Raw genomic sequence first — 27240 nt, forward strand, 5'->3', positions numbered from 1 at the left:
ATATATGTGATAATAGTTCTAATTTATCAACAAATAAATTATTTTTAAATTTGTAGTGTATACCTTTAATTTTGAAATGGAAGCTTTGACCAATTCTTCTTAGTTTTAATATCTGCATAGTTAGATTGCTTAATATAATTACATCGCATCCATTCATCATTTTTGACAAAGCAAAATTATTCATTTTTATTAAAGTTGTTCATAGTTATCTAAATGTCATTAGAAACATACAGCATACTATGGCAAACTATAAACTATGGCATTTATTTGTTTAAAAGATAAACCTACTATTTATAATATGCCATATATAATACTATTTAATATGCCAGACCATCAAGTTTATTACTTGTATATCTTTTAATTTTTTTTTTTTTTTTTTTTTTTAAATTTTTAGTCTTTAAAGTTGTTTTTGTTTATTAAATCCTTAGCTACATCATACTAATATTATTGCGTCAATGTATAAATATCAAAACTTCTTGTAGATAAGTTAAATGTATTTGTTAAGAAGTTTATAGCAAAAGAAAAGCCAAAAAATGATAATTTTTGTCATTGAAGAATTATATTTATTTAGGTTCTTATTTTTCCCTACAGGTCGGCTTCTTTAGATGTGGAACCTTTATACACTTTCCGGGGCCACACTGGTCCAGTTTTATGCCTGACAATGTCATCATCTGGTGAGCAGTGCTACAGTGCAGCAACTGATGGTGCTATTCACGCTTGGGCGATACCTTCATTTCCTCTCGATCCATATGACTCATACGGTATGATGCATTTTTGAAATTTTAAAAAATTTCGATTAACTGTGGTGTTTGTTAATTTATATTTATTAACTCTAGAGAAACGATCAGCAGTTCAAAATAATACATTAGTTTTTACCCGCATGATACATTTTTCATAGCACTCACCTTGCCCTCTGAAAGACCCTTTCTTATATTATCTTTAAACATTAATTTGTAATCAGTATTGATCAATGTATGAAAATGGCAATATTACAATTTCAAGAAGAGATGATAGTACCAAAAAAATTAAAAGGAATCTTACTTTCCTGTCCCACCCATGAGGTCACATGATTAGAGCTAGGGTTATCTTACCTTTGAAGCATTTACTAATAGCCAGTGGAGCAACCTTCGAAAATATTTTCTTATATTACATTGCATTGTAAGATTTACTCGATTATATATTTATCAGGAATTCAATCATATAATTATTGTTATGATCTCCTTGAAAAATTATAACGTCGTTTTCGTTCATTAACCAATACTCATTATAAGTAAATGTTTTGAAGTTGAAGGTAAGATTAGAAAGTTTGTCACCGGGTAGTGGGAGTGATGGATCCAAATCCTAGTTTTAACTAAATTTACGATGTAGCTCGATATTAGTAGTTTTCTTAATTTGTTGACTGTTCAACTTGTTATTAGCTAATGTTTCAGTGTAGTATGTTTGGTATGATCTCAAGGATCTCTTAAGTTTGTAATCAATAACATCTTTATTTATAATAACTTTTATTTGAGTCTTATTCGTTTTATTTATATTGTACCTATATAATTTCTATTGAAGGGTTATTTTTTGTTCAGGTATTTAATATAGCGTTAATTGTAAATTTTTAGAGAGCAGTGTTCTTGCAACAAAATTGACTGGTCACACTGATGCCGTTTGGAGGCTCGTTTGTCACCCGCAGAGGGAGCACCTTCTATCGTCATCAGCTGATGGTACACTCAAATTATGGTCGACAAGGACCAATAGTCTAGTCCATACATATTCCTCTGAACAGGGTAATTCTTTTGTTGGTTTCCTTTATTTTATTCTTTTTAGGTTTAACAATTATATTAATGTCAACAATTCATATTTACTTCTTAGACACTAGATAATCCAAATAATGTTGCTGTATTCTTCAAATATGTAAAGTTTTTAAATATTTATGTTTGGAATTTAATTTTTTTTGTCTTTTTGACTGAGGATATTAATATAATATTGAAATACTATATTAACAGAAAGTTCAATTATATTCAAGATTTTTCTAATACATTATTGTTTCTTCATTGTCATAGATGGGATTCCTACCTCCTGTGACTTTGTGCGTGACGAATCTGACAAAATGGTTGCAGCTTTCACTTCTGGCCATTGTGTGGTGTTCGATTTGGAAACGGGTAAACCTGTCACAAGGTTGGAGTCGACACAGGTAAAGATCCATATGTCAACATATGTATAAAAAATAGACCATTTTTCAATCAATATTTGTATTATTTTTTCTTTGATATAAAACGTAATTAATACTCAGAGTATAGTCCATTGTTATCTACTGTCATTAACCATCTGCTAGCCAATGCTCAATTCCACCCTGATACCATTTCCGGCGATGGCTGTCAGAGAACTCTTGGACCGCAATTTCAACTTCTGCAAAATAATCAAATTTTTTCCCTTGAAGAAAATGGACCATTGATCGAAACAAGTAGTAATCAGATGGTGTGAGGGTTTGGACTACAGTGAAGTCTCACTTATACGAAACATTCAGTTATGCGAAGAATTTCTCAATACCCTGCAAAAACCCCTGAATTGTGTGTATGTTATTATCCATTTATACGAAACATTCAGTTATACGAAGGAAAGTTTGGACCCGCTTTATGTACATATTAGTAAATTTTATTCAGTTCTACAAATTTTTTTTTCTTCCGTGGCAAGACAAAGGACAAAAAATACCGTGAAAAACGAAACAGTAAACAACTTTTTTCCGCGAAGAACATCTGTTCCCAATGGCTCTTTATGTTTATTTTCTACTCCCTAATGTATAATAATAAGCTCGGACAATTCCGATTCAGATGACGAAGATCCTTTGCCTCTTCCATTTTTGCAGAAGCTCTTGAAGCATTTGAGGATGTAAAACGTTTTATATATGCGAAAGAAATTAGCAAGAAGGAATCTAACACCTTAAAGAATGATGTATTCGGCCAAAAGCAACATGAAACAAACATAACACAATTTTTTTGTCAAAAATTAAAAAATTCGGATTAAAGATCAATTAAATTTTTATACAATAAATAAATGTTTTTTCACTTTACTTTGTTTTTCTTTCAACTCCATACAACATACGTATATGTACCTACTCATTACGAGAAAAAATTCTAAAACATGAACATATATAATATGTATTGCGTATTCACTTACACGAATATTCACTTATAAGAAGAATTTTTGGTACCCCCTCATATTTGTATAACTGAGACTTTAATCTATATGGTGGATGAGGCAGGAGTTTGAACCCATGGAGATCTTTAAACTTTTCTTTGGTTCAATAGGAAGTGCGAGTTGTGTACTTGTGGTTGATCAAAGCAGAATAACACTCTGACAACTTCATGTACAATCTTTCCAGTTATTTGCAGTAGAGTTCAGAATTCATTGAGCATCTATCAGGAACAAATTCGTGATGAATAACACCTTCAAAATTCACATAAATGCAAAGCATGGATTTTTTTCGAATTGCTCACGGGTATTCATATTTCGCCAGTATATCTAGTTTTCATCACAGGTGAAAATCTTTCGGGAAAATCTCATACCAGATTTTTTTCAATAAATTTTCACCAATTTCTAACCTCTTATATGATGTCTGAGGAGTAAGCTCATGAGGGACTAGTCGACTGCTCTTTTTCACCTTCCTTATGGAGAGTAGATGGGGACTAACAGTATCTTTCATCACACCACACTCCCTGGCAAGTTCGCGAGTACTTGTGGACGGATTTGACTCTACAGCTTCCTGCAGCACCTTATCAATATCTATTAATGTTCGTCTGGAGCCCTTCTTCCTATCCAATGTATCTCCACTGCTAAATTTTTCAAACAAAATTTTGCGTAGTGTGCTGATCAAGGATACCTTCCCCATCATATTTAATAATTTCATGAGTTGCTTCAGTGGCTGTGAAAATTTTTTTCCTGTAATGCCTTTAAATTATCAGAATTTCGTAGGACATTGTCATGTTTATTTTTTGAAATAAATAACTAAACTGAGGCTTTTTTTGAAGAAGTGGAATGTGATTAAACGAGCTTAGAGAATGCTCTAAAGGGTTTATTAAGTATTAAATAGGATTAAAATATTTACAGTCCTTCAAAATCCTGAATTTGATAAAACAGTCATTTTTATTATACACCCAATTATTACTTACACTCACAATCGGGTTTTATATAGTATTTAAATTTATGATTTAACAAAGGAGGTTAGTTACATTAGTATTTGAAATCAATTTTTTTTTTTAATCTTGTGATAATAAGGTTTGTCAAATAATTATGAGGATCGAATATTTCTTTCAGCCATCTTAATTGGATGAGATCACTTGTTAGGTTTTAATTATTTTTAAAAAGTGATGTTACAACTTATCTCTCATTAAATTTTAATTTTCAGTTTTCAATAGACCTTTGTCCTTCAGTTTTCAGAGCCTCCCTGAGTCCAATTTTTGGTCTGCGTATCTATGACTCAATTATTTCATGAATGGGTGTACCGATTTTGTTTTTTACATTGGACTCCCTAAGCACAATAGCTACTGACTATGCAATTAGTGGAAAATGACTTTCATTGTGAACAAAAAACCTCATTTTTAGTATCAAAATGGTTATTTTAATGGAACTTAGCCTAACTCTTTTTTCCCTTTAACTTTCATACATAAAATTAATTAATAAAAAACGTTGGCTCAATAAAATAGTATAATTATCTACTATTTGAGTTTTTTTTTTACCGCACCCGGACCATATTCCATTCTCCACTTTGTTTTTGACTGCCGTCAAAACAGCCCTGACGAAGCCCTGCAACGTGGGGCGAAACGTTGGATCAATAAAATAGTATAATTATCTACTATTTGAGTTTTTTTTTACCGCACCCAGACCATATTCCATTCATAAAATTAATCCTTGTCAAAAAGTTGTGAAGAATATAAAACTTTATTTTGAGCAATTTTAATTTTATTCTTTTGAATTATAATAAATTCTCTCTCTAAAAAAAATGTCTAAATTGCACCAAATTTACGGTTTATTTAACTTTATACTTGTGTTTTTCATTAGTGCCAAAAGTTCAACTTTCTTTTCTTTTTTTTTAATAAACTTTTTTTTAATAGAAAAAATCCCTGACAAAAAAATTAAGAAGAAAAGGAAACTTTATTTTCATATAAATCAAAAGTTTATATTTTATGGTGTATTATGTATTTATTACATGGCAAATAATATAAAAATATTTGAAAGCTAATGAAATTCCCTGCAAAACAAGAGGAAAATATTGTATTAATCATTGGGCTTGCATTAGCAAAGATTTGGTTTATTGTACTTGGTATCCTTATTTTTAAAAGTATTAGCTGTTTTTTACAGGTACCTAAGGAATTATGTTCACTTTTTATTAGATTTTTGGTTAATTTAAAAACTATGCATCTTATAGAACATTCTAGATACAAGCTTTAAAGATAACTCAACTGTCTAATAAGCCCAACTACTAAGTCCTTATCCTAATAATAGTTTAGATACGTAAATGATCTTTGTATTGGACTTTGTTGTGAAAGTCCGAGATCTCCAGGAGGTTAAGATGTGATAGAATTGGATAGCCAGGCTAGAAATATAATATGTCACAAATAGTAGTGAGCTCGCTTTGCCAGGGTCTCTAGATCTGTCCGTAATAGGATTATTTATCTGCTACTCTAGTAATTTATAATAATTTAATTTAGTATAATAAATCGGTGTTAACAATAATACTATTATACTGAATATATAATATATATGTTCACCCACCCTAGGGAGAGTTAAGTGATTGCACAGTTCTACTATTATACATTTGCAATTTTAAGTATTCAGTATTATTCAATACTGTAAATTTTAATTTCCTTATTAGTAGTATTTTATCAATAACAGAATATTAGACTTAAATTATTATTTCTGCATTTCATGATTTAATGTTTGCCCTTATTTAGGATATTGCCGTACCAGAGGTGGGAAGGCATATATACCGTGCTGTCTGTCATCCCCTGCTGCCGATTACAATGACAGCTCACGAGGATAGGCACATCAGGTTCTACGACAACAATACAGGGGAAGCTGTCCATTCTATGGTAGCACATCTAGACGCGGTTACTTCGTTAGCTGTCGACCCTAATGGCTTGTATCTCCTTTCAGGAAGTAAGCACTTTTTTCTCTGTACTCTCTATTCTACAATATAGAGTTTGAAAGGAATCAAAACTGTTTAACACGTAGATTGCAGGCAACACGATAGCTTAAGACGTTTACTATAGGTTATCTCATAGTTTTTTTTAATACGCCATTTTTCACAATTTGTACATTCTAGCAGCACAAATATTAGTAGTAGAAAAACTATAAGATAACTTGTTGCTACATTTGGAAAGAATGCAAACTAGGAGTTTTATCTTAGTTAATTTGAGAAGAACATCTTATCACAGAATTGTGTGAGGCTTGAAGAAAATAAAGAATTTTTTAATTGAATTGGATTTTCGCAAATATAACAGAAATATTCAATAAAAACATTCACCTTGTTAGAAAGAAATAACAAAACCTAACAATATATATTATTATTCAATCTTCAAATTTGATATAATTAGGATTGCTATATGCTTCTTTGTTAAGCAAAACTTGGTGCTGATTAACATCATATCTTTTTTTGATTTTATTCTTTTAACATTAGTGTTTTTAATTTTTTAGAATGTTTACAAAAAAAAGTTTTATTAAGATAATTATTGGTTTCAACTTTTTTTTTTTTAAATACAATCTGACTGTTTGTATTTGTTTTATTTTTTAAAATGACAATTCAATTATTAAAATCCTAATTTTTAATTACAATTATATTTTTATTCCAGGTCATGATTGTAGTATTCGACTTTGGAACTTGGATTCTAAAACTTGTGTTCAAGAGATAACAGCTCACAGAAAGAAATTTGACGAGTCTATATTTGACGTTGCATTTCATCCTACTAGGCCATTCATTGCTTCTGCGGGTGCCGACGGCCTTGCAAAGGTGTTTGTATAGTAAGCCAGCGTTACTTGCATTTAGCAGCGCAATGTGTCATCTTTCTTTTCGTGTCATTTTGTTGTCACCAGAGTTAATACTACTTCAATCATCCATCTTTTTTCCATTTGGAAAGTGTAATTATTGGTTGTATCCGAAATTTGAAGGTATAGAATTTTTTCTTTTGAAAGTTTTTTTTTGTTTCATTAATTTAGGAAGTAATTAGAGGATTTTAAAGACTCTCTTTTAGAAATAGGAATATCTCAGTAGTTTTTTAAAGTTGAATTAATCTGTTTTAAATAAGAAATTTAGTATTTTAGTGTTTTGTATATGAGTTAATCTTCTATTGGCTGGCACTTTGTCGTGGCTATTATACCCATTTATATTATTTTTATAGTCATTTGTTTACACTCCAAGATATCAAAACTTTTATTTTTCATTAGGCAGGTCAAGTTATCTGATCTAATTTTATTTATTTTAATTTTTTTTTATTTTAATTAAAAAAAGGAAAGAAATTTATATTATTTATTGCCTTGGATTTTCTAAGATTATTTTATTTTATATTTTTGGAAATTTTATTGACTATAGCCTATTTTTATTGTCGTAAGTGCTTTGGTACTGCTGATATTGAAGTATCTTCAATAAATGTATATAATTGTATATAATATTTCCAGGTATCAGTTGTTTAAATATAATTATAAAAAAAAAAAATTGTATTTTAGCTTTAGCTTGTATTTCTTAAGAAATGAATACTCAGATTAATTTTCACACATCCTTGATTCACCTTAATTATCGACGTGTCAATATTTTTCTATTCATTTTGTTGCAATTTAGTGAAACAATAGCCATCTGATATTTTTTTTGGCAAGCTCCCTTCATAACACGATTATCCATTGACTGGTGGAAACTTTTATATTTTCAAAGGGGGGATTTGTTTCCTATTAGATAACCAATAGCTTTTTGTGTCAAGTATTATTTGTATGCTTGTTGTAGGTTCAGGCTGCGTCATAAGTTATTCCCTTCGCTCTAATGTGTTTGTCCATATATTTTCTATCTGATTAAAAGAAAATAAATTATGAAAACTTATCTAATTCTTTTGGTATAGCTGCAATAACAGTTTTTTTTTTTTATCATGCCTACAATAAGTGCATAATGCTGTTTTGAAAATAGCATGATAACGTATGGTCATTTATATTTTAATTTTTAATACTTTTACTGATAACTATTTATATCGACAGTATTTTTATTTTCATTTCTGCCTGCTGATTAATGTATATACAATTTTGATTTAAATCCCTGATGGTTATGCTAACTGAATTGTAACAATTATATACTAAAAAAATTAGTGATTGTACTATTATATTTTTAATTATTCATCTGCCTCATTGAACCCACTATCAGTTACATAAATGAAGTCACTCTCTGATTGAACATGTAATAAGGCCCAGCGATTGGTTATAATAGTAATAGTTTAGTGGGGGGAATTCGAAGCCTTGAACTCTATATGTGTTAGGCATCTTATTTATTAATTTATTATTATTTTTTTTAAATATTGTGTGATATTTCAATTAGAGAAATAAGATTAATTGATGTGATCTAAACGAAAGAGATGAGACCTGTTCTATGAAATTTTTTTTCTATATATTCAAAATAAGATTGTCGAGTATGAGATGAGTGTTGTGAGGTCTGGAAGAGATCAGATCATAACTTGTATAAAGCACAAAATGTACACACTGTATAATATTGTATTTATACTCATATAGTTATATAGAAATTAGCTATTCTAAAATATTTTGAAAATTTGTTATGCTTGAATGAGAAAAAAAAAGCTCCTAAGAATGGAATATAAAAATTTCAAAATGAATTTTGTTTCAGTGAAAACTTAAATATTTTTATGGTTTATTCGACAAATCCATTTATTTTAAGAATATAGAATTATTTATTAGTATATAATTATTGTATCTTTGTGCATAACAAGAATCAGTGATGTAATTGTCTTTGTGTGTGTATGTAAAGCTGATATGTGTATATATTATATTATATTATATATATATAGATATCTAATTCTACTTACTTGCTACTTTTTTTTTTTTTTTTTTCGTGTTACCATCAGTGTTAAAATTTTTTTGTATTGATCATGAATCTAATGATGGATTAGTTACTATATTTTTTATATTTGAATTATAATTCGAAAACGTTTTGAATTAAAGCATTACAATATAATCTGATTAATTTATTTCTTTTTATCTTTATGATTATTAATATTTCTATTCTCGTGTAAATTGTTTTATCTATATTTATTTATAGTTTAATCGTGATTGAAATAATAATAATAATAAAAAAAAATTGTATATCATAGCATTTTTTTTAATAGTAATTTCATTGTTGTTTAACATTAATATATTGTAGCTATATTGACATTAGTTCATTCCAAGGTATCATTAACTGATTATTGTTTTTCAGAAATATTACCTGTTATGTAGAGTGTTCATGTCATTTGAGATTCACATTATTTTATTAAGTAGTATTTGATACAATTTTCTATCTACTTATTTTAGGTTTTTTTAATTTAACTGGTAACTGGATAATTGGCTGGAGGTTGATATCCTATTGAAAGGATCCTGTTCCCCATGTCCTGTATCCGAATATTATTCTTAGTAACTAAGAGCAAATGTGAATAGAAAATTTATCACAACTCAAGTGTGTTTCCTGAATTAGTTTAGGCAAGATGGATTGTATTGAATACTATCGTGCAGTATGTGAATATAGTTCTAGCCTTCAAGCTATTTAGCTAGTAGCAGCAGTCGAACTGCACTCAGGTCATAGTAGGTCAAATTAGAAGCTACTGTTTTCTGTTATTATGTACAAAGTAATGAGAACCTGTAGGCATTATATCTTATACCCTCAATGGGTGTCACGAAGCTAAGAGCTCGCTCAATTCTTTCATTTTACAGTAATTATTCATTAAGTAAAAATCGATTGCTAATGTTTTTAAAGGGTTTTGTGAACTTCACAGTTAATAAAAGTCTATCATTTGGATTCTTATGCAAGGGAGTTCTGTACATATTAGAATGTAAAACCTATTGTAATCTATAGAAGATAGAAGTGTGTTATCCATCTACTCGACTGTATACTGTACATATAAATATAAATATATATATATTATATATCAAAGTGAATACCTGTGCATTACTAATAAATGTTTTATTTATATAAAATAAATATGTATGGACTCATTCAATGTTTTTCTTCAACAAAGACAAACTTTTAGGTTAGGTTAGTACTTGTTATGTATTTGTAAATAGTTTGTATTATCCCTTTATCTCACCATCTATGTCAGAATATTATTCTGGCATAGTTAATTTGACATAAGTCAGTCAGCAAGCCTTTATTATTCCAGTGAATTATGTTGCGCTTATAATGTTCGACTCTCTATAACAATATTGCTAGGTAAATAAAACCTGAGCTTAATTATTTTTCTTTAATTCAGTCATTCTGTGACTTGTCATTGACAGATAAACTAAGAAATCTGATAATCTGATTTTTTCACTCAAAGATGGTTAAATTAAGCCTGATTTTCTGGACTTCTACTACTCGAGTTAGTGTCTCAATCAAACTTTTCAGTTAATTTATTTATTAATCTTTTATATTCATAAAAAAAAAAAAAAATTAAAATAAACTCTCTTGTTCTTCATTACTGAACTACACAATTAAATTATAATTCACCACCGGTCTTAAATACAAAAATTAAAAATGCTTTAATAATTCCTCAAACACTACACTAAATTAATACAAAATCATGCTGTGTACCCATGAAAGGTCAGGGAATCAATACTTGTTGGGAAGTACTGTTATTTGAACATTGGTTATACAAGATAATATTCGATCGGCAGATTTTTCACTTTAATTGGGGTAATAAATGTAGAGCTTGAATTAATGTTTTCAAATTAAAAAAAAAATAAATATTACTGTCATTACTGGTGGTCATTATACTCATGTAATTTATTGGAATGTGACGACCTGGTAAATCTATCTATGATAGACGTGCAGGTTTAGGTAGCATTCGTTGCTAAGAGGAAGTAGTCTCATTTCATTTGCTATGCAGTTTAATTACATAGATAAGATAATTTTTTATTTATATATGTACACACACTTTTGGATTGAAAGTTTATTGGGAAATATCCATATAACCAATATATTTTTAAAAATTAAATAGTTATTGAAGATAATAATACAATTGAAAACGAGTAGCCAATTATAAAACCAGCATAATAAATTTTGAAATCTTTGTAATACAAATATGTAATAATATAATAGTAGTACAGTAATACTAAATCTGGGGGTCAAGCGTGATTCTGACCAAATGACCTTGCACAACCATTGGTCAAGTACTTATAAAGTACTGCACCCCTGACCCTTTATGAGTTGTAATGGTACAGATTCAATTTGTTAACAAACATTTTTACTTTAATTTTATGTTTTAAACATCAAGAAAAAAATTTGGTTCAGTGTATGTATGTTAATTTGTGTTCAGGTATAATCCATCGAACCGTTGATCTGATTTTTATGAAATTTTTCCAGGTTTGTGCGGGTTGATACCTCGTTGGTCCATTTCATTAGATTCCATCCACTACTGCTTATGCTTATGCAAACATATTTTTCTCGGCACATCTATATTTTGAAAACAGATCGTTCTGACTTGGCCTAAATTTGAGGGAAGGTACTTGATATTCAAATAAAATATAAGATATTTTTGTTAATGATTTTAGTTTAATTTTTGGTTATAATATAATTAGAATATAAAGAGGTATCAGTAATTTGTACTGCGATAAGGTGTAGGCAACTGGTCATAACTGCCAGTTCTCCCAGCTTCATAGTCTCTCTCGGTTCCTCTGTCAAAATAGAAATAAAGTTATTGCTAGTCACTTGTAGAAATAAAAAAAAAATATTTTAAATTTTCATGTATTGTTTTCATATTTTAGAAACATACTGAATGTTCATGTTTAATTTATTTCTAAATAATTTCTGCAGCTTTCAAGAAAGTATTCCTGAATAGAAATTGAATTTAATAACATTACTCCTAAGTCTGTGAATGAGGAGTTTTAGATTGAAATGGGATGGCCAGGATTGACTTGAGGGCTGTTTGGACCATTTAGGAGATTAAGATACTACAAGTAGTTGAGATAGACTGGAGCCCAAGATGAGGTCGTGTTTTTCATGATACCTTGTATATCTCAAAAATGGTTAGTTATAGCTTAAAACATTTTATGTAACAATTTAAAGAGCATTAAATTTCCTACATGAATATTTCGTTAATAGCCGATATAATATAACCTATATTACTTTTCCAAGAGATTTGAAAAAAAAAAAAAAATTGATTCACCTTTGTGGTTCATCATTTTTAATGATAAATATATGTGATTGAGCAAACAAATTTTTAAGTGAATCTTTTACAGGATCAGTAGAGCAAATTGGCCTGAACTAGACGGAAAGTGAAATGCTTCTTCTCAATAAATAAAATAGTATTAAATACTTATTTAATATCACAATAAAAGAGATATTTCATTTAATTAGGACAAATTTCTCTATGTAATTCCGTAGCTTAAATCTGAAATAATATCTTCAAAAAATGTCAGCACTAAAGAAGTTCCACTTTTAATGTATGTAAATGAACCAGTATAAGTTGAATTGAAAATTATAAAAAAAATCTGTCTTAATCTTTGGCCCAATTTATTTAGATTTGGCATTAAAGACACAGGGCATAGCAGAATAATCCACAGAACTCTAAATTACCATCCAATATTTTATTAAAAAATGGTAGCTGAATCACTTCCTAAAGAATTTATATTTTTCTTCTAATTAGTGCTAATTTTGAATGAAATGGTGATGGTAGAGTTCACTGGTAGTCTGCGAAAAAAGTGGTGAGGTCAGATTTTTGGATTCAACTTATCTTGAAACATAAAATTACAAATTTTGAGGCGAGAGAGTTAATAATTTTTTTTTATAAAAAGTTTTAATATTAAAAATAATAAACCATCTGGTGAGTCAAAATGATTTCCTTTTTTTTTTTTTTCAAATTTATTACTTGGTGATATAAAAATTCTTGTAGGAAATTTAATGTTTTTCAAATGTTTTAAGCAATGACCAATCGTTATCTATGTATAAAGAAAAATTGACCTCCCTCCTTTCTATCTTTGCACTGGACCAATATTCTAAGACTTTTAGTATATTCACCTCCTAAGAAGTCCAAAGTCCTGAAATATAATTCTAGCTGTTCCATCATTTCTGTCTAAATCCCTTGAGTTATTTCAATGACTAAACTAAATGTTTCTTTTATGATTTTTGGTGGTTGAAAACAAATTCCTACCATGATTGCCTAAGAACTAGATAACATGTTTAATATCAAGTCAACTCTTAGCTGACTGTCTCCTCGTCTCAGATTTATATGACAAATATTCAACCAATATTATATACTCTTCTCACCTGTATAAAGGTTGGATTGGACTCTGATTTTGGAGCGTCAGGGGCCTGAAGGTGCCTGCAGAGTCGAGGAAGTAGAGCTGCAGCAGAGGGGACCTGTTCCCACCACGGGTGGACAGCCACAAGGAGTTGACATGGCCACTCTGCTGGAGTGTACTGCTCGATGCGGGCTCCTCCCTCCTGCCTGTGGAAAGCCACAGCGGGTTGATGTGCCCATTGAGCTGTTGGCAGTACCCTAGCGCTACCAATGTGAGTAACAGCAATGTCTGCATTGAATCATAAAAGAGTAAGTCTTACTTATTTTTTTTACAATATCCACCTACTTCCCTTTCACCTTGTATTATGCATTTATAAAATTAAAGTAGTCCCCAGTCTATCTTTTCTCAGTGTTACCTATATACCTTTTCAATCCAGTCCTCTAACTATTAGGCAATCTAATATTTAAAAAGACTTCAGCCGGAAATCCGAATATTGTAGGTCGCTATAGATAAAAGACATCAAGACACATTGCTATATTTCTATAGGTTGTGATGGTGACTGAATTGGTGAAATGTTTATGGGCTAATTAAAATTTTTTTTTTATTTTATAATCATACAATTCTACTCTAACAATAATTTTTTTAAAATTAGTTTTAGAATTTTCTACTAATGATGCATATCTGAACCCGATATTAACATTTTGTAAGATTCTACATTAATGAGAATTACACACTTGCCTTAGTAAAAAATCTTCTATTTTTCTTGTTTTTCTTTTTTTTTTTTTTTTGATTACATATTGATAGTGATGCTATTGTCAAAATCATAGGAAATTCTCAATATAATATTTTAGGATTTAATTCAAGATCTAATGAAAACGTACTTTATTTGACTTATTTTTACAAAATTACTACCTAAATAAATGGATTTACCATAAATTGTACATATTTGGAAATAATTTTCTCTCTTCCCTTATGGCCCAGCCCGGAATATAACTCATATGATTTATCAATTAATTAATGCTAAATGACTTTAGGTGTATAGTTACCTTTGATATAGCCATGGTGAAGCGAACTGACAATAATGCAATGACTACAGGTGGTATATATATACATATACCAATATTTAAGTAATGACCTCGAACGGGAGCAATCTTCTCGACCAGTGGCTGGAACCTGCGGTCCTCCTTTCTGTCCTAACCAAAAAACTACCGTCTAAATAGTTTATCAGTTTTCACAATATTTTGTTATGTAACTGCTAGGTGTAGGCGTTGGTTCTGTATAAACTTCACGAGAAGGTTGGTAGAATTAGTTTTAAAATACTTACGGTAGTCAAAATCGTATGAGCCGTTTGCCTCTACAGTATAGTGAAAAACAAATTTTTCTCCTATTGCTCAGTGCCCGATTCGTTACAGAGGTATCTGGGGCCGAAAGCCTACGAATCGAAAATAATAATGGGAACCACTACATTCCATGAACGGTCAGGGATTCGGTGCTTTGTTAAGAAGTAATGTTTTAGAATAACGATTTTACAAGGTGATTTTTTTCAAGGTCCTGCTCAACCATCAGATTTATCTGATTATGGGTACCCGCCACTTACTGACGATAAGTGGACTACAAAACCTTAGCTCTGTGCCACCCTATGAAACAAAAAAAGGAGCAATAAATGCGGTCAATCCATTTAAGAACTATTTGTGGCATAGACAGACAAAAATAGTAAAACATATTTAATTTAGACTCAGGTGTCTCTAAAACGTATATGGAGCGTCAACGAAATAAGGAAAGTAAAAAAACTACATGATAACTCATGGCTGTTCTAGGCAACAACGCAAACTTCGTCTTATCTCGTCGTAGGCTGTCAATGTGGTAAATTCAGAGGCAAAGATTTTGTACATTGTATATTCACTATTTTTTTTACCCGTCGTTTTGTTTCTTGTTTATATTTCTCAAGAATGGATTGGATTAGATACTAAGGTAATAAAAGTAAGCCTAATGCTTCCCTGGGGTTGTCCCTTCAGCCTCTGGAAAAGTATTATGAAAGTATTTATCGGAACCAACAGAATATACATCCATAAAGATGTCCACAGAACTTTCATTGTGATTTTAGTATTACTTCTTCTTTTGTTTCTCCCTATTATAGTGCCTAATTAGCGCAGGAAAGCGTTCAGCTACAGGCTCCATTATTTTCTATTAGCAGCGTTCCTGGCCTGAAGAAGATCCTTCCATCTTGCTCTACAAAGCCTGTCGACATACTCCAGATAGGACATCCTTGGTCATCCACAAGGCATTTTGTCATCAGGTATGTACTCCATCGTCTTTAGGGAGTCCCTATGTTCCTCCATTCTAATTACGTGGCCGAACCATTTCAACTGCCCGTGTCTCCAGAACCTCCTTCACTGAGGCAATCCCCAGTTCCTGGTGTATCCTCTCATTTCGGACACGATCTCTTCTCGTCTTCCCCACCGACCTTAGCAGAAACTTTATTTCTGTAGCAGTAGGGGTATTCATGATATTGTGTTAAATGTAAAATGTTTTACCATGTTAAATGTTATAAGTATAGCATTGTGAGCAGCCCTATTTAAAGTCATGTTAAATGTTACATGCATAAGAGCTCTGAGCGGATTTTCTGAGCAACTTGTTTTGGTAATCTTTCCTTCCAAAAATAAGTGAAAAGTAGAAATGTAAAAGTTTGGCTACTGATTATATATTTAAAAAGTCCAATACACAAGTCAAAAGAAAAAAAAAAACACAAACTACGAGTAAGTAACCTAACATAACAACAAATAAAACGGTGACAAGCTCAGCTGGTCTGTTTCGTGACGTCATTCTCCATTTGACCGACCTATTAACAGACTCAACCATGTTACATGTTATATCGTTTTAACTTGGTGAAAGAAGGAAATATTTCTCCATTAAAAATCACTTTCCCATTTAACACGCTTTAACATGTTAAACTAAAGATCACGAATACCCCAATTGACTACTCTCCTGTCATTATCCAGCTTTCAGCTCCATACAAGAGTATCGGCAAATATTACGCACCTATCAATTTTAATCAGAAAATATATTTTTAATACTAGTCAACTCCTACCAATTAAAAATATTCTAAATACTTTAGTTAGATAGAATATAACTTATTCCATAAAATACGTGATTAATTATTTTCTATCAATAAATTAACATGAAACTTGATACCTCATAGCAGATTACCTTGTCAAAATAACTCCATTCAATAGTTGTCATCTTGGAGGTTGCCATTAGATAGTACTGCCCCATTACTCCTTAATTTTTCAAAAGGGGGTCATGAAATATGCTAGGAACCTACATGGAGCGTTCACAAAGTTTCGAGATTATTCTCAGAAAAAAAATGTATTCAACAATATGGTACAACGAACTAAAAGTCTTCAATGCTTTTTAGGGAACAAGTCGAAGCTGCCGTTGGAATTTTGTCGAATCGTTTCCCTATCATGCCTTTCCTGGTATAGTGTGGTAAAAAATAAAGTCCCTTGGAGCTTGGTCGGGGCTATAGGCTATAAATTGACTAAGAAAGTTTTACCACGTTGAGCTTGGCTAAAACTTCAAAAAATTTTTTTCCTGATTCCAACGTCATAATTGTTGTTCCTGCCGGACAGATTGTCACAGGTCAGTTTACGTTGGAGTGCTCCGCAGTTTGAAGAAGATCAAAGAATGAGGTTTCTATACCATGTCAATGCGCTCTCTCAAATGTCACTCGCTGCCACAAGTTTAGCAGCATCGAGAAGATATCTTAAAAGCCTTCCGTCTGAAGAGGCTGCCCAAGGGTTATATACTGAAGTATTTAAGTTCGCTCTACATAACTGTTAAATATATTTTTGGTTCTGAGGCGTCTCGAAACTTAAAGAACGCAGCCTGTATGTAGCATAGTTCGGAGTGATTGCTGCAGGGAAACAGTTTCAGTTTTAGTTAGAACCTTGTCATAACCAGACCACTAATTATTACCTTGACCTAAAGTTAGGACGAAAAGCTAACTGGTACAGCAGCGGACTCGAAGAATTATCCATAATCACATTTAGCTAATTAGACTTTATTGAATGAGAACGATTTAGCTTCTATTCTTCATCATCCTCTTCGTATCCTGAGGTTGTTGCGTTCCTCCTTGGATTGTGGAACAAGCTGTGATCTCCATCACCCCATGGAAAGTTCTGTAGAATCACAAAAAGAATCGGTACAAATATATGACAAAGTTAATCATCTTATTTTAAATAACAATATTTATTATTATATAATAATGGGGTATATAAAAAAAAAAAAAATGACCGTTTTTCAACCAAATACTTGTATTATTATTGATATAAAATATAATTAAGACACAAAGTATATTGCATTGTTATCTACCGTCTTTAGCCATCTGCTAGCCAATTGCTCGATACCATTTTTTGGGATAGCTGTAAAGTTCCAAAAAACGCAAAGCATAGATTTGTTTTCAAATTGCCCCCTTGCAGCGACTGGAAAAGCAGTTTGACCGCTATCTAGTCATTTCCCACTGGTATTCGGATTTAGCCATTAAATCCACTTTGCATCACAGGTGACAATCTCCCGGTAAAATCTCATAATTTCGGTTTCAATAATTCGGTTTTTCAATAATTTTTCACAAATTTCTAACCACTTAGCTGATTGCTGAGGAGTAAGTTCGTGAGAGAGGACCAGTCTACCGCTCTTTGTCTCCTTCCCCATGGAGAGTAGATGGCGACTAGCAGTATCTTTCGATACAGCATACTCCCTGGCAAGTTCTCAAGTACTTGTGGGCGGATTTGACTCAACAGCTTCCTGCAGAACATAAGAAATTAATGGTCGCTCGGAGCTCTTCTTCCGCAATGCGCTGTTCAAGGACACCTTCCCCTTCATATTTAATAATTTCATGAGTTGCTTCAGGGGCTGTGAAATTTTTTTCCCAGTAATGTCTTAAAATTAAGAGAATTTCTTATAATACTGTTTGTTATACAATGTTTCTGTATTTTATATTTCTTCTGTGAAACAAATAACTAAACTAAGGCTTTTTTGAAGAAGTCGAATGGGATTAAACAAGTTTAGAGATGCTCAAAAGGTATTATTATGTATTAAAATATTTACAGTCCTTCAAAATCTTGAATTTGATAAAAATAATCATTTTTTTATTCACCCCATTAATTCAGTAATATGGAATGACCGATTTAGAATAATTACGAGCCTTTATCAATAACTTGTTGGTTGTGTTTTACAACTAGAAGGCTTAGTTTTAATGTTAATTATTACATTTATGACAACAGTGAACTTGGAAAAAAAAATCACATTTTGTTAATATTTTCAGTTAGGCTGGTAGTCGACAACAAAGAAATCCAATGCAGTTTCAAAGTTTATATTTACTTAGATTTCCTATGTCGCCAATTCTCCCAATGCATTTTGTTCTTTGTTATGTAATAAAGAATGGATCAGTGCATTTAAATCTTTGATTATTTAGTACAAATATAGGTGCGTTAGTGATTTTTCCCTCATATCATGGAAAATACTATCATTAGAGAAATAATTATAAAAGACTTTATGGTGCATTTAACGAGCTTCAAATGTATTCCTAATAGTTAATTCTTTACATTCAATATTTTCTGAGATATTTTTTAAGCCTCAAGTTTTTCTAAACAAGTTGATTATTAACGAATTATCTCAACATCTGGTTAAATATCATCAATATTAGGTATGTTTATTGTTACGGCACTGTTTGTTATGTGTTTACACGATTTCGATATTCTAAAATATACTTTGAAAATGAGTCATCTTGAGAAACTTTCGATATCTCTGAAACTATTTTATGTAGAGATATGTGTTAGGGTTCGATTTGACGCTTCTGCAAGAATATGAGTTCCATGATATTGGCAAAATAAATTAACGTAATTTTGATGTCTCTTTATTTGGGGAAAAAAATAATGGAGTTAGAAAAACTATATTTCGGAAAATACTAAACTCAAAGAGTTCTATTACGGCTCACTTTGAAGGTCGTTAAAATTCAATGCACCTTAAAGTAGTTTTTAATGATTATTTATCTAATAATAGTAGTTTTCATTATATTTACTTAATTCAATTTACAAAATTAATTTCTCTTATTTTTTTTTTTTTTTAATATTGGTTTTAGAAAAGTTTATCTCGGGAATTATTGAACATAAAGATATCTGTTAGGGTTTAAATTTATGCTGTTTTAATGCGCTATTAAGTACATTATAATGATATTTCAGCTCCTTGTAATATTTGAAGAGTTTTTGGTTGGTAAAAACCTATAAATATACGGAGGCTGTTTTAAAAAAAATCTGCCATATTAGGGACACGGACCCTCAATAAGTGGTTAAAATTTTACCATCTTATTTTAAAACAGGAATTAATTTATACTTACTTCTAGGAAGGGATAAATTTTAATATATTTTTACTTTACTATTGGGCAAAGTAATGTGTTTGGTTTTGGTGCAGATCTTCGGTAATGGTCAAAGATTGATTCATTGATTTGTTCAATCACAGTCAGAATGAAATGAATGAAGTTTTTTACACTGAACAATTTATGGGAATTTCCTAGTTAGAATATTTTTAGGGGCAGTCCTTCATTTGTACTTGTTTATAAAAACTGATTTATGGCCTTTATCTAATATTGCGACATCGCTTATAGAATACCATTTCCTTATATGGTAAAAGTTGTTTTGTGGATTAGTACCTCAAAATGCCTTTATTTGATATATATTTGGTAGTGTAATAACACAGTACCTAATTAATAATATATACATTACCTTATGCCTGATTCTGAGGTAATGGTAAGATATGAAGGGCGGCCTTTCCTTCTTCTCTTGAGGGAAGCAGAATAATGCGATAGAGTTGGCGACAATGAGCGGCAACCCGATGAACAATGCTATCATCTTGTAGCGCACGTGGCTTCCGGCTGTGGAGTGGATTATGTTCCGATTAGTGTTAGCATTTAAAATAATAATAATTGAAGAAACTTTACCGTTGCAAGGCAGGGCGGATCTTGGATTTAATATTTAATAAGGAAATGTTATTCCAAGGAAACCATCGAAGAGGTTTAAAGAGTTTTAAGAGCTTTACGTTCAATCTGATACAAACGTTTTTCAAGCCAGGCTACCACAAAAATATATATATGTATATAGGAGAAGTTTGTCGGGGAGTGCGGTCAGCAAAGAACAACATAAATAAAAAAAAAATATTTATTTATTTTATGCCGACGTTTCCACCTGAATTTCAGGTCTTCATCAGGGCTATATAACAAAAGAGATAACAACAATATTTAGAGAAACATACAATTGTAAAGGAATAGTATACAAACAAATTTAAAATTATACAAAATATTGAATTAAATCATAAATGATAAAAATTGATAACTGATAAATGAATAATAAAAACAATTTTAATTGATTGATAATCGTGGAATTGGATGGTAGTAGATTGAAAACAGTAACAGATGAAATATAATATCATGTAGGTAAGAAGATATGTATAATATAAGATATGCAAGTAGTGTCTAGAAAACTGAAAAAATAAATAAATAAATTGAATCTACAAATTGAACACTATGACAGACAATGAAAAATAGTGAGTGGCTAATATATGAATTACAGTGTGAGTATTAACTTATATACCTATACTAAAAATATAAATATATATATATATACAATAGGAAAAGGTAGTATATGGAGAATGGGAAAAGAATAATGTAACAAATATGAGAACGAGAAAGGAGACTTACGTTATGGCGTAGAAGGTAGGCCTGCAACTGATTTTTGTTTATTTATGTTGTTCTTTGCTGACCGCACCCCCCCGACAAACTTCTCCAATCATTAATCTAAGGTCAACTATCTACATCTCATATATGTATATATAATAGAAATAATTTAAAATGTACCGTCATGAAATAATTAGTCTTCCAAATATATCATTTCGTTTCAATATACTTCATTAGCAGTTGTTTTAGGTTGGGATCCAATGATATCACTATGAAACATTCACCCATAATAACTACGCTTACCTAATACAACCTCTAAGAAATATGTGGGAACCAATGAACTCATAACGCAACAATTGGAGTATAGTAATGTATCCGCAATAAGAGTCATAAAGTTAGAGGATGTAGATGAAATTAAGTATTTACCGTGTTCTCTGGGCATAGGGCATGGTGGTCTGGGAGCCTGCACCCAACGCTCACTTTTCGCGGTGTACTGACAGGGGTTTGGTCCGTCCTCACTCATTGCTTAGGCATACTTGACAATCACTGGTAATTTGTTTACACTAGCATTTAAACTACTTCGGAGGTTAGTTAAAGGAACTATTTTTATTTTAACATATGGCATGAAAATTATTTAAAGCCACTACCATCGTGACGTGTTATGAACACAACGAATATCCTTCATGGTTCGGGATATAACAGTGTATCGTATTAATTTAATAAAGAATATACATGTCAAATCTTTATCCAAACCTTTTATTTAAAATGTTTTTTTTTTCGGCCAAGACTCCCATTGGAGTCCTATACTGCCTAACCATGGTTGGGTGGTCAAAGTTCTTCATTTTGTGGGACCGCCACTCAATGAAAAAAGTCAACGTCCCAGGCCGGATTCGAACCGACACCGCCAATAGACATCAAATTGGTAAGACTGTGTCTTAACCACTGAGCTATGGGCGGCCCCATTTAAAATGTTACAATGTTTGATAAAAATGGTGTGGGAACCTCTGCTGGCAATACTGGAGTTGTGCTATTATGTTGATATTTGAAACTTATATTCATGCTTTTATTTTTCATAAATAAAATTGCCTTAATCAAGTATTTTTCGTTATTTTCACAATGCCGGCACCGACGTGACCTGTCTTCATTGGCAACACTGGAGTTTGATAACTAGATTAACCTCTCTGTCATTCTTTTTTTTTTTATTTATTTAATGTAATTTACAACTGTACAAAATAATAAAATAAGTAAATATGTTGTATGCTTCATATACACTTGAAAATCTTGGGAAGGAACCACCTATCGGTGGTACTTCAAACATTAATTTAAATTAGAAGGTCCCGTGGACATCTTCTTTTCAGATGCCTTGGAGGATTATCAGGGATTGTTAAGGATGAAAAATTAAGAATTAATGGGTTAGGATGGTTAAGGAGTTTGGAATGAAAATACGCATATCTGTTTTGGGCCAATTCTGTAACGAATGTGATGTTAAGGTCTTTGTGAATGAGTTTATTTGTAACGTAATAAGGAGCATCAAGGATTTTACGTAGTCATTCTTTTGATTGATAAAAATCAAATTAGTGTGTTTTGTTTTTTTTTTCCTGTTTTTAAAAAGAAACTTGAGTATTCCCACAATAGTGAAAAGATAAAAAACCTATCAACTTAAATGATTATTATTTATTATTGCTGATTCCCTAAGGAAAGTTATTTTATTTCTTGATTATTTTGTCCATGGCCCTAAGCTTTCCCAAATTATTATAATAAATTCTTAGGAAGTGCCTATGGGCACTATAACCATTTTTTTAAAACCAAAAACATACAAGAAATAAAAGGAATACTCTTTATCTATACTTTAAATTAAAGAAATATTTTATGTCGTCTGTGCAAAGCCATATTGGCATATTGCTGCCAGCACACGCCTATGCGCTTGGTGGATAGAAAATGTACGGCGACCACTCAGGACTTAAGGAAAGCAGTATTAGACCTTGAGAAATTCACTTGGAAAGCCGGGAAATTGAACCATTTCTTAAAAGGAGTGATCGTCTAATGGGTAAAACAGAGTATATGACAAAAGAAGTAAATAGAGGCTAAGAACTCAGAGAACCTCATAGACGGAGGGGAAGTGGAGGAACTAAAAGCGGTAATAGTGTACAAAGTTAAGTGATGTTTCCTCAACTAAATCCAAGCGGACGAGGAAACGCCCTGGGACGTAGTGAAGGAAATTTGGTTGAAAAAAAATTATTTGGAAGAGGGGAGTGGGTCCTTCATAAAGGTATCTTTCAAAGGTTTAGAGAGAAGGGAGCAGGGGCAGTCCAGCGGGCAATACTCAGGAGAGCTCCAGTCCCGTTACAACCGTATCACTGACAAGCTGAGTGAGATGATGGATACGGATCAGGTGCAGTTGTTCAAGTAGATAGGAAAGAAAGAGGGCTCTATCGGAGAGTGGATGCTATGGGCGCCAGTGCCAAGGAGAAGTCACGGATGTAAATTTAGGAACTGGAATGGACGAGATTCTATTATAGTCGGCCAAGGAATGTTCAGTACCTTTGACGAAAGAGAGAACACCACGGCAGTATGAGGGAGAGGACGAGTAACTCAGAAAGGAGAACGAACCAGGTGAAACCTAAAGGGAGGACCGCATATGCGATAGACGCGGAAAGATGGGACATCTGCTAGCCCACTGCTCTCGCACCAGATGTTTCAAGTGGGAGGATGAGTGACATTTCGCTAAGTAGTGCCCCTACATGTACCAAAGAAGAGGCGATAGGTAGAGATTAGATGGCTCATCCAGTGAGTCAAGGAGACTTCCGCTGCGTTAGAAACGGAGGAAGAAATAGAGGAACCAAGAAGGCATTGGTCCAAGGGTGCGGGAAATCATGTCAGAATAGGTAGATATGTTCTTCAAAGAAACGTGAAAAACCGTCCATAAAATATCTTTGAAAACGGACAGGATCACATACGAGAAAGAGCGTCGTTACCCGATAGCTCTCTCTTAAAGAGGGAATGAAATCTCTAGGAGCTGTTAGCTGTTGATCAGGGGTAGGATAGAAAGGCTACGTAGTACCCTCAAAGATCAACTGCGGGTCTATAACATGAACAAGGGATCGGGACCGGAATTATTGCTGACTGTTGCAGTCGTCAGTAATAATATGGCTATGCAGAAGTTGTGGGAGAAGGTTCAGGGGCGTATTGAGAGGGAAAAGAATGAACAGGTTCAAGCAAGAACCTGATTCACCGGGGCGTGATGGGGGAACTCAAACTCGGAACCATTGAATGCTGGAAATTAGGAACAAATAGAAGTAAGCAATTATTATATTGCGAAGATCCATTTTGGGTCCATCCTTAGACAGCATAATGTTGTCACAATTGAAAGTCTGCAAGAACCAAGGAAATGGAGAACAGTTCATTTTTAGCAATAAAACTCATAATGACAACACCGGAGGGGCCTGGTTGTGCTTGTGGTCCACGGTTTCAAAAATGTAACTTGGAACAGTTTTCAATAAAAAAAAATCGAAGTTAGTGTGCGGAGTTAGTCGGTGGAAGTTAAGAAAAATCCGAGAAATCGGTATGCCATTAATTATTAGTACAAGTCTGTCGTATTAGGATATTTTCCAACTAATCGTTTAGTTCAGTTTTTTTGACGGCTGGTTATATGACATCACATGGATAAAGAAGTTCTGAATAATATTTAATCAACTGACAAATTATCATGATTATCTCGCATCATGAATAAAAACCTTCTTTTTTACAAATTTGGTTCTGCATTCACTGTTTGTAAGTTGTATATACATGAAACTATTTCATAAAGAATTGGATGGGTAGTTATAGCGTATATGAAATAACCAAATATTTGTCAATATGTTTATTCACTGTTTTAATTGTTTTCTGTAGAACCAAGAGAAGAGAAGTGAGGAGGATGAGGAATGTATTTACCGCTACTTACTTACTTCTTGAAAGGGATCGGATAATATTATATTCAGAATTGGTCTTTTGGTTTTGTACGTAGAGGTGATAATAGAGAGTCTGCAAGACAGGTGTTGTCCATCCTATCAGAGACCTCTACTATAGAACAGTCATATCTGTTGGTGTGGAGATCGGTAGGGAATGGTGTCTGCTTCCATTTCAAAATCCTTTGATTCATCGTTTTCACTTTCAGAACTCAACACCATAATGTCTTCATTTCCTGATGGAAAATTGAAAGACTGGTTGTTGGTGGAGGCTACTAGAGAAGATGGCTCTTGCTTTATTCTTATTAATTCCCCATTTCTTGTTTCTTCCCTCGACTCTACCGACCTTCTGGTTGGTCTATTGGTTTCCCCTCCATCTTCTTCATCGTATCCCACAACAAACTTATGGTATTCACGCAAAAAGATTTTATTATCAAGTTGAAGTATCATCTCCTGGCCACATTCCCCACTTGAATATGTTACAGGGGAATGACGGTAATCGACGTTTGAAATAAAGAAATTGATGATTAGTTTATTGCGTTCTTTGAAGCTCCTCATGGAGATAACATGGAGTCTGTGATTTCTAAGCTGGTCCCTGAACCCCTTGATCAGGATTCCGTCGGCCATCTTGTACTTCTCTACTCCGTACAGAGAGACTCCGACAATGAAGGGGAGCCCTGACACACCGAGCGACCCGACCAAATGGTAAAGTCGCCTCGGGTCGGCGGAGAGCATCCCGATAGCAATCGATGTTTCTCTGTCGAAGACTAAAATGTACTTGTGAAATATATCAACGAGGGCGGGTAGCTGATCGAAGCGCTTCGCCAGATCGTTTCTTACAAGCAGTGCTTCGCCAGGGATCCTTTTGTGCTCGCAGTCCTTGGTATGGAATGCCTGGTACCCTTTCACAGGAGGAACTTCCTTGTTTTTTTTTTTCGTTGATGAGCAACACAATGTCCACCCTCTTAGCGGACAAGAGACATTCCATCCTGTTGGAATTCAATCCAGATATATACCACATTAATATTTTGTACCCCGATTCAGAAGTGATGGAAACCCTCGGTTCTTCTGCATCTCGCCGAATCATTCCTTGGTTTTCCATATTCTAAAGAAAATTCTCCTGAGGTAGTGTAACGATGGCAGTCCGTGAGTGACTTAATTTGCATAAATTTATCCTGAAACATATAAACAATTTTTAAAGATATAGATATACTTGACCATAGATTTATTTAAAAAGTTTGTCGGAGGAAGGAAGGAGGGAGATCAATGGAAAATTTATGACTAGAACTTTAATTATTTTACAACGAGAAATTGGTCAAAAAATTGTTTACGAAATTAATTAATTTTGTTCGGATTTTTAGTGTCTTTTCAAACTTTTAAATATGAAAGATCATAAAAATCAAAAGAATATTTTAACTAGCCTACTTCTGTAAGTCAGTTGATCTCTATTGTTCTAATTATACCATAGCTTTCTGCCAAATATATTTTGTGAAAATTTTAATTCAAGGGTTTTTGAGGACGCTAAAAACTAATCTTAATTGGTTATACTGAAAAAATGCAATTTTTTGATTTAGTATGCTTTTTAAGTTCATTGGAAATTAACCTAATTATATAATTACGCCAATATGCAATAAAATAAAATAAGACCACAGAATTGAAATTACTTGCCCCGGCTCATTTAGCAAAGCGTACTAAAATATTTTAATAATTTTTCGCTCCATGAAGAATCCTCAAATGCGAATTTTGATAAATATTAAAAAATTAATTTTTTTCACTCTAAATTTTCGCCTTACTTCGATATGCTTTATTACCAAAAATGCAATAACTTTAAGACGATTTCACTAATCTGCACAAAACCTAAAAGCAACCATCTAAACTGTACTAAACGGTACAAACTTAACCTTCCAAGGTATATATTATATTATATTGAAAGCGGAAATATCAAAGAAAACTGGAAGATTATTGATTGACCGTGTGTGAAGATGAAAGGAATATGGTCCGGGTGCGGTCAAGAAAAACTCAAATAGTAAAAATATACTAATTTAATGAGCCAACGTTTCGCCCCACGTTGCAGGGCTTCTTCAGGGCTAAAAAAGATACAAACACATAGTTACAAAAGGAAAACAAAAA

The 27240-nt window shown here is 32.3% G+C and overlaps 4 protein-coding genes across 6 annotated transcripts in view; 2 read left to right on the forward strand and 2 right to left on the reverse strand.

The window, feature by feature from the left end:
* Positions 1–11702, forward strand: part of Cka (Connector of kinase to AP-1) — a 28328-nt gene extending 16626 nt beyond the window's left edge. For 2 of the 3 annotated variants that reach the window (XM_014428290.3, XM_014428288.3), the window contains exons 9-13: positions 592–761; positions 1608–1772; positions 2049–2179; positions 5937–6141; positions 6834–10218. In XM_014428290.3, coding sequence (XP_014283776.1) covers positions 592–761; positions 1608–1772; positions 2049–2179; positions 5937–6141; positions 6834–7003 — 841 coding nt within the window. In that variant the 3' untranslated portion in view covers positions 7004–10218. Of the gene's footprint in view, positions 1–591; positions 762–1607; positions 1773–2048; positions 2180–5936; positions 6142–6833; positions 10219–11563 lie in introns of those variants that run through there. The other variant, XR_001343866.3, reaches the window with a different exon arrangement.
* A 25-nt stretch (positions 11703–11727) lies between these two features.
* LOC106685546 (uncharacterized) lies at positions 11728–17332 on the reverse strand. Its single transcript, XM_014428291.2, has 4 exons — positions 16648–17332; positions 14487–14633; positions 13466–13728; positions 11728–11874 (listed from the first exon to the last, which is right to left on the reverse strand). Exons 1-4 carry the CDS (start codon positions 16711–16713, stop codon positions 11793–11795), a joined length of 558 nt encoding a protein of 185 aa, XP_014283777.1. The 5' UTR covers positions 16714–17332; the 3' UTR covers positions 11728–11792.
* Positions 13622–27240, forward strand: part of LOC106685573 (DNA-binding protein D-ETS-6) — a 99253-nt gene continuing 85634 nt past the window's right edge. The window contains exon 1 of the mRNA XM_067045092.1: positions 13622–13748. Coding sequence (XP_066901193.1) covers positions 13725–13748 — 24 coding nt within the window. The 5' untranslated portion in view covers positions 13622–13724. The remainder of the gene's footprint in view (positions 13749–27240) is intronic.
* Positions 17480–21903, reverse strand: LOC106685547 (cytochrome c oxidase subunit 6A1, mitochondrial). The gene is made up of 3 exons (XM_014428293.2): positions 21593–21903; positions 20220–20368; positions 17480–17618 (listed from the first exon to the last, which is right to left on the reverse strand). The coding sequence occupies exons 1-3, from the start codon at positions 21687–21689 to the stop codon at positions 17526–17528; spliced, it is 339 nt and encodes a 112-aa protein (XP_014283779.1). The 5' UTR covers positions 21690–21903; the 3' UTR covers positions 17480–17525.

The sequence above is a fragment of the Halyomorpha halys genome, unplaced genomic scaffold (genome assembly GCF_000696795.3).
Source record: "Halyomorpha halys isolate HHAL.00 unplaced genomic scaffold, Hhal_1.1 Scaffold710.1, whole genome shotgun sequence".
Taxonomy (NCBI): Eukaryota; Metazoa; Arthropoda; class Insecta; order Hemiptera; family Pentatomidae; genus Halyomorpha; species Halyomorpha halys.

Excerpts from the sequence above, each read along its gene's own strand:
- LOC106685546 (XM_014428291.2), bottom strand. The coding sequence starts at position 16,713 with ATGGGGCAGTACTATCTAATGGCAACCTCCAAGATGACAACTATTGAA. Across the intron at positions 14,634-16,647 it reads AATGGAGTTATTTTGACAAG|GACAGAAAGGAGGACCGCAG; the intron begins GTAATCTGCTAT and ends TTTTTTGGTTAG. Across the intron at positions 11,875-13,465 it reads CCAATCCAACCTTTATACAG|AGGAACCGAGAGAGACTATG; the intron begins GTGAGAAGAGTA and ends CTATTTTGACAG.
- LOC106685547 (XM_014428293.2), bottom strand. The coding sequence starts at position 21,689 with ATGAGTGAGGACGGACCAAACCCCTGTCAGTACACCGCGAAAAGTGAG. Across the intron at positions 20,369-21,592 it reads CCCTATGCCCAGAGAACACG|CCGGAAGCCACGTGCGCTAC; the intron begins GTAAATACTTAA and ends TCCACTCCACAG. Across the intron at positions 17,619-20,219 it reads ACCTCAGAATCAGGCATAAG|AACTTTCCATGGGGTGATGG; the intron begins GTAATGTATATA and ends GTGATTCTACAG.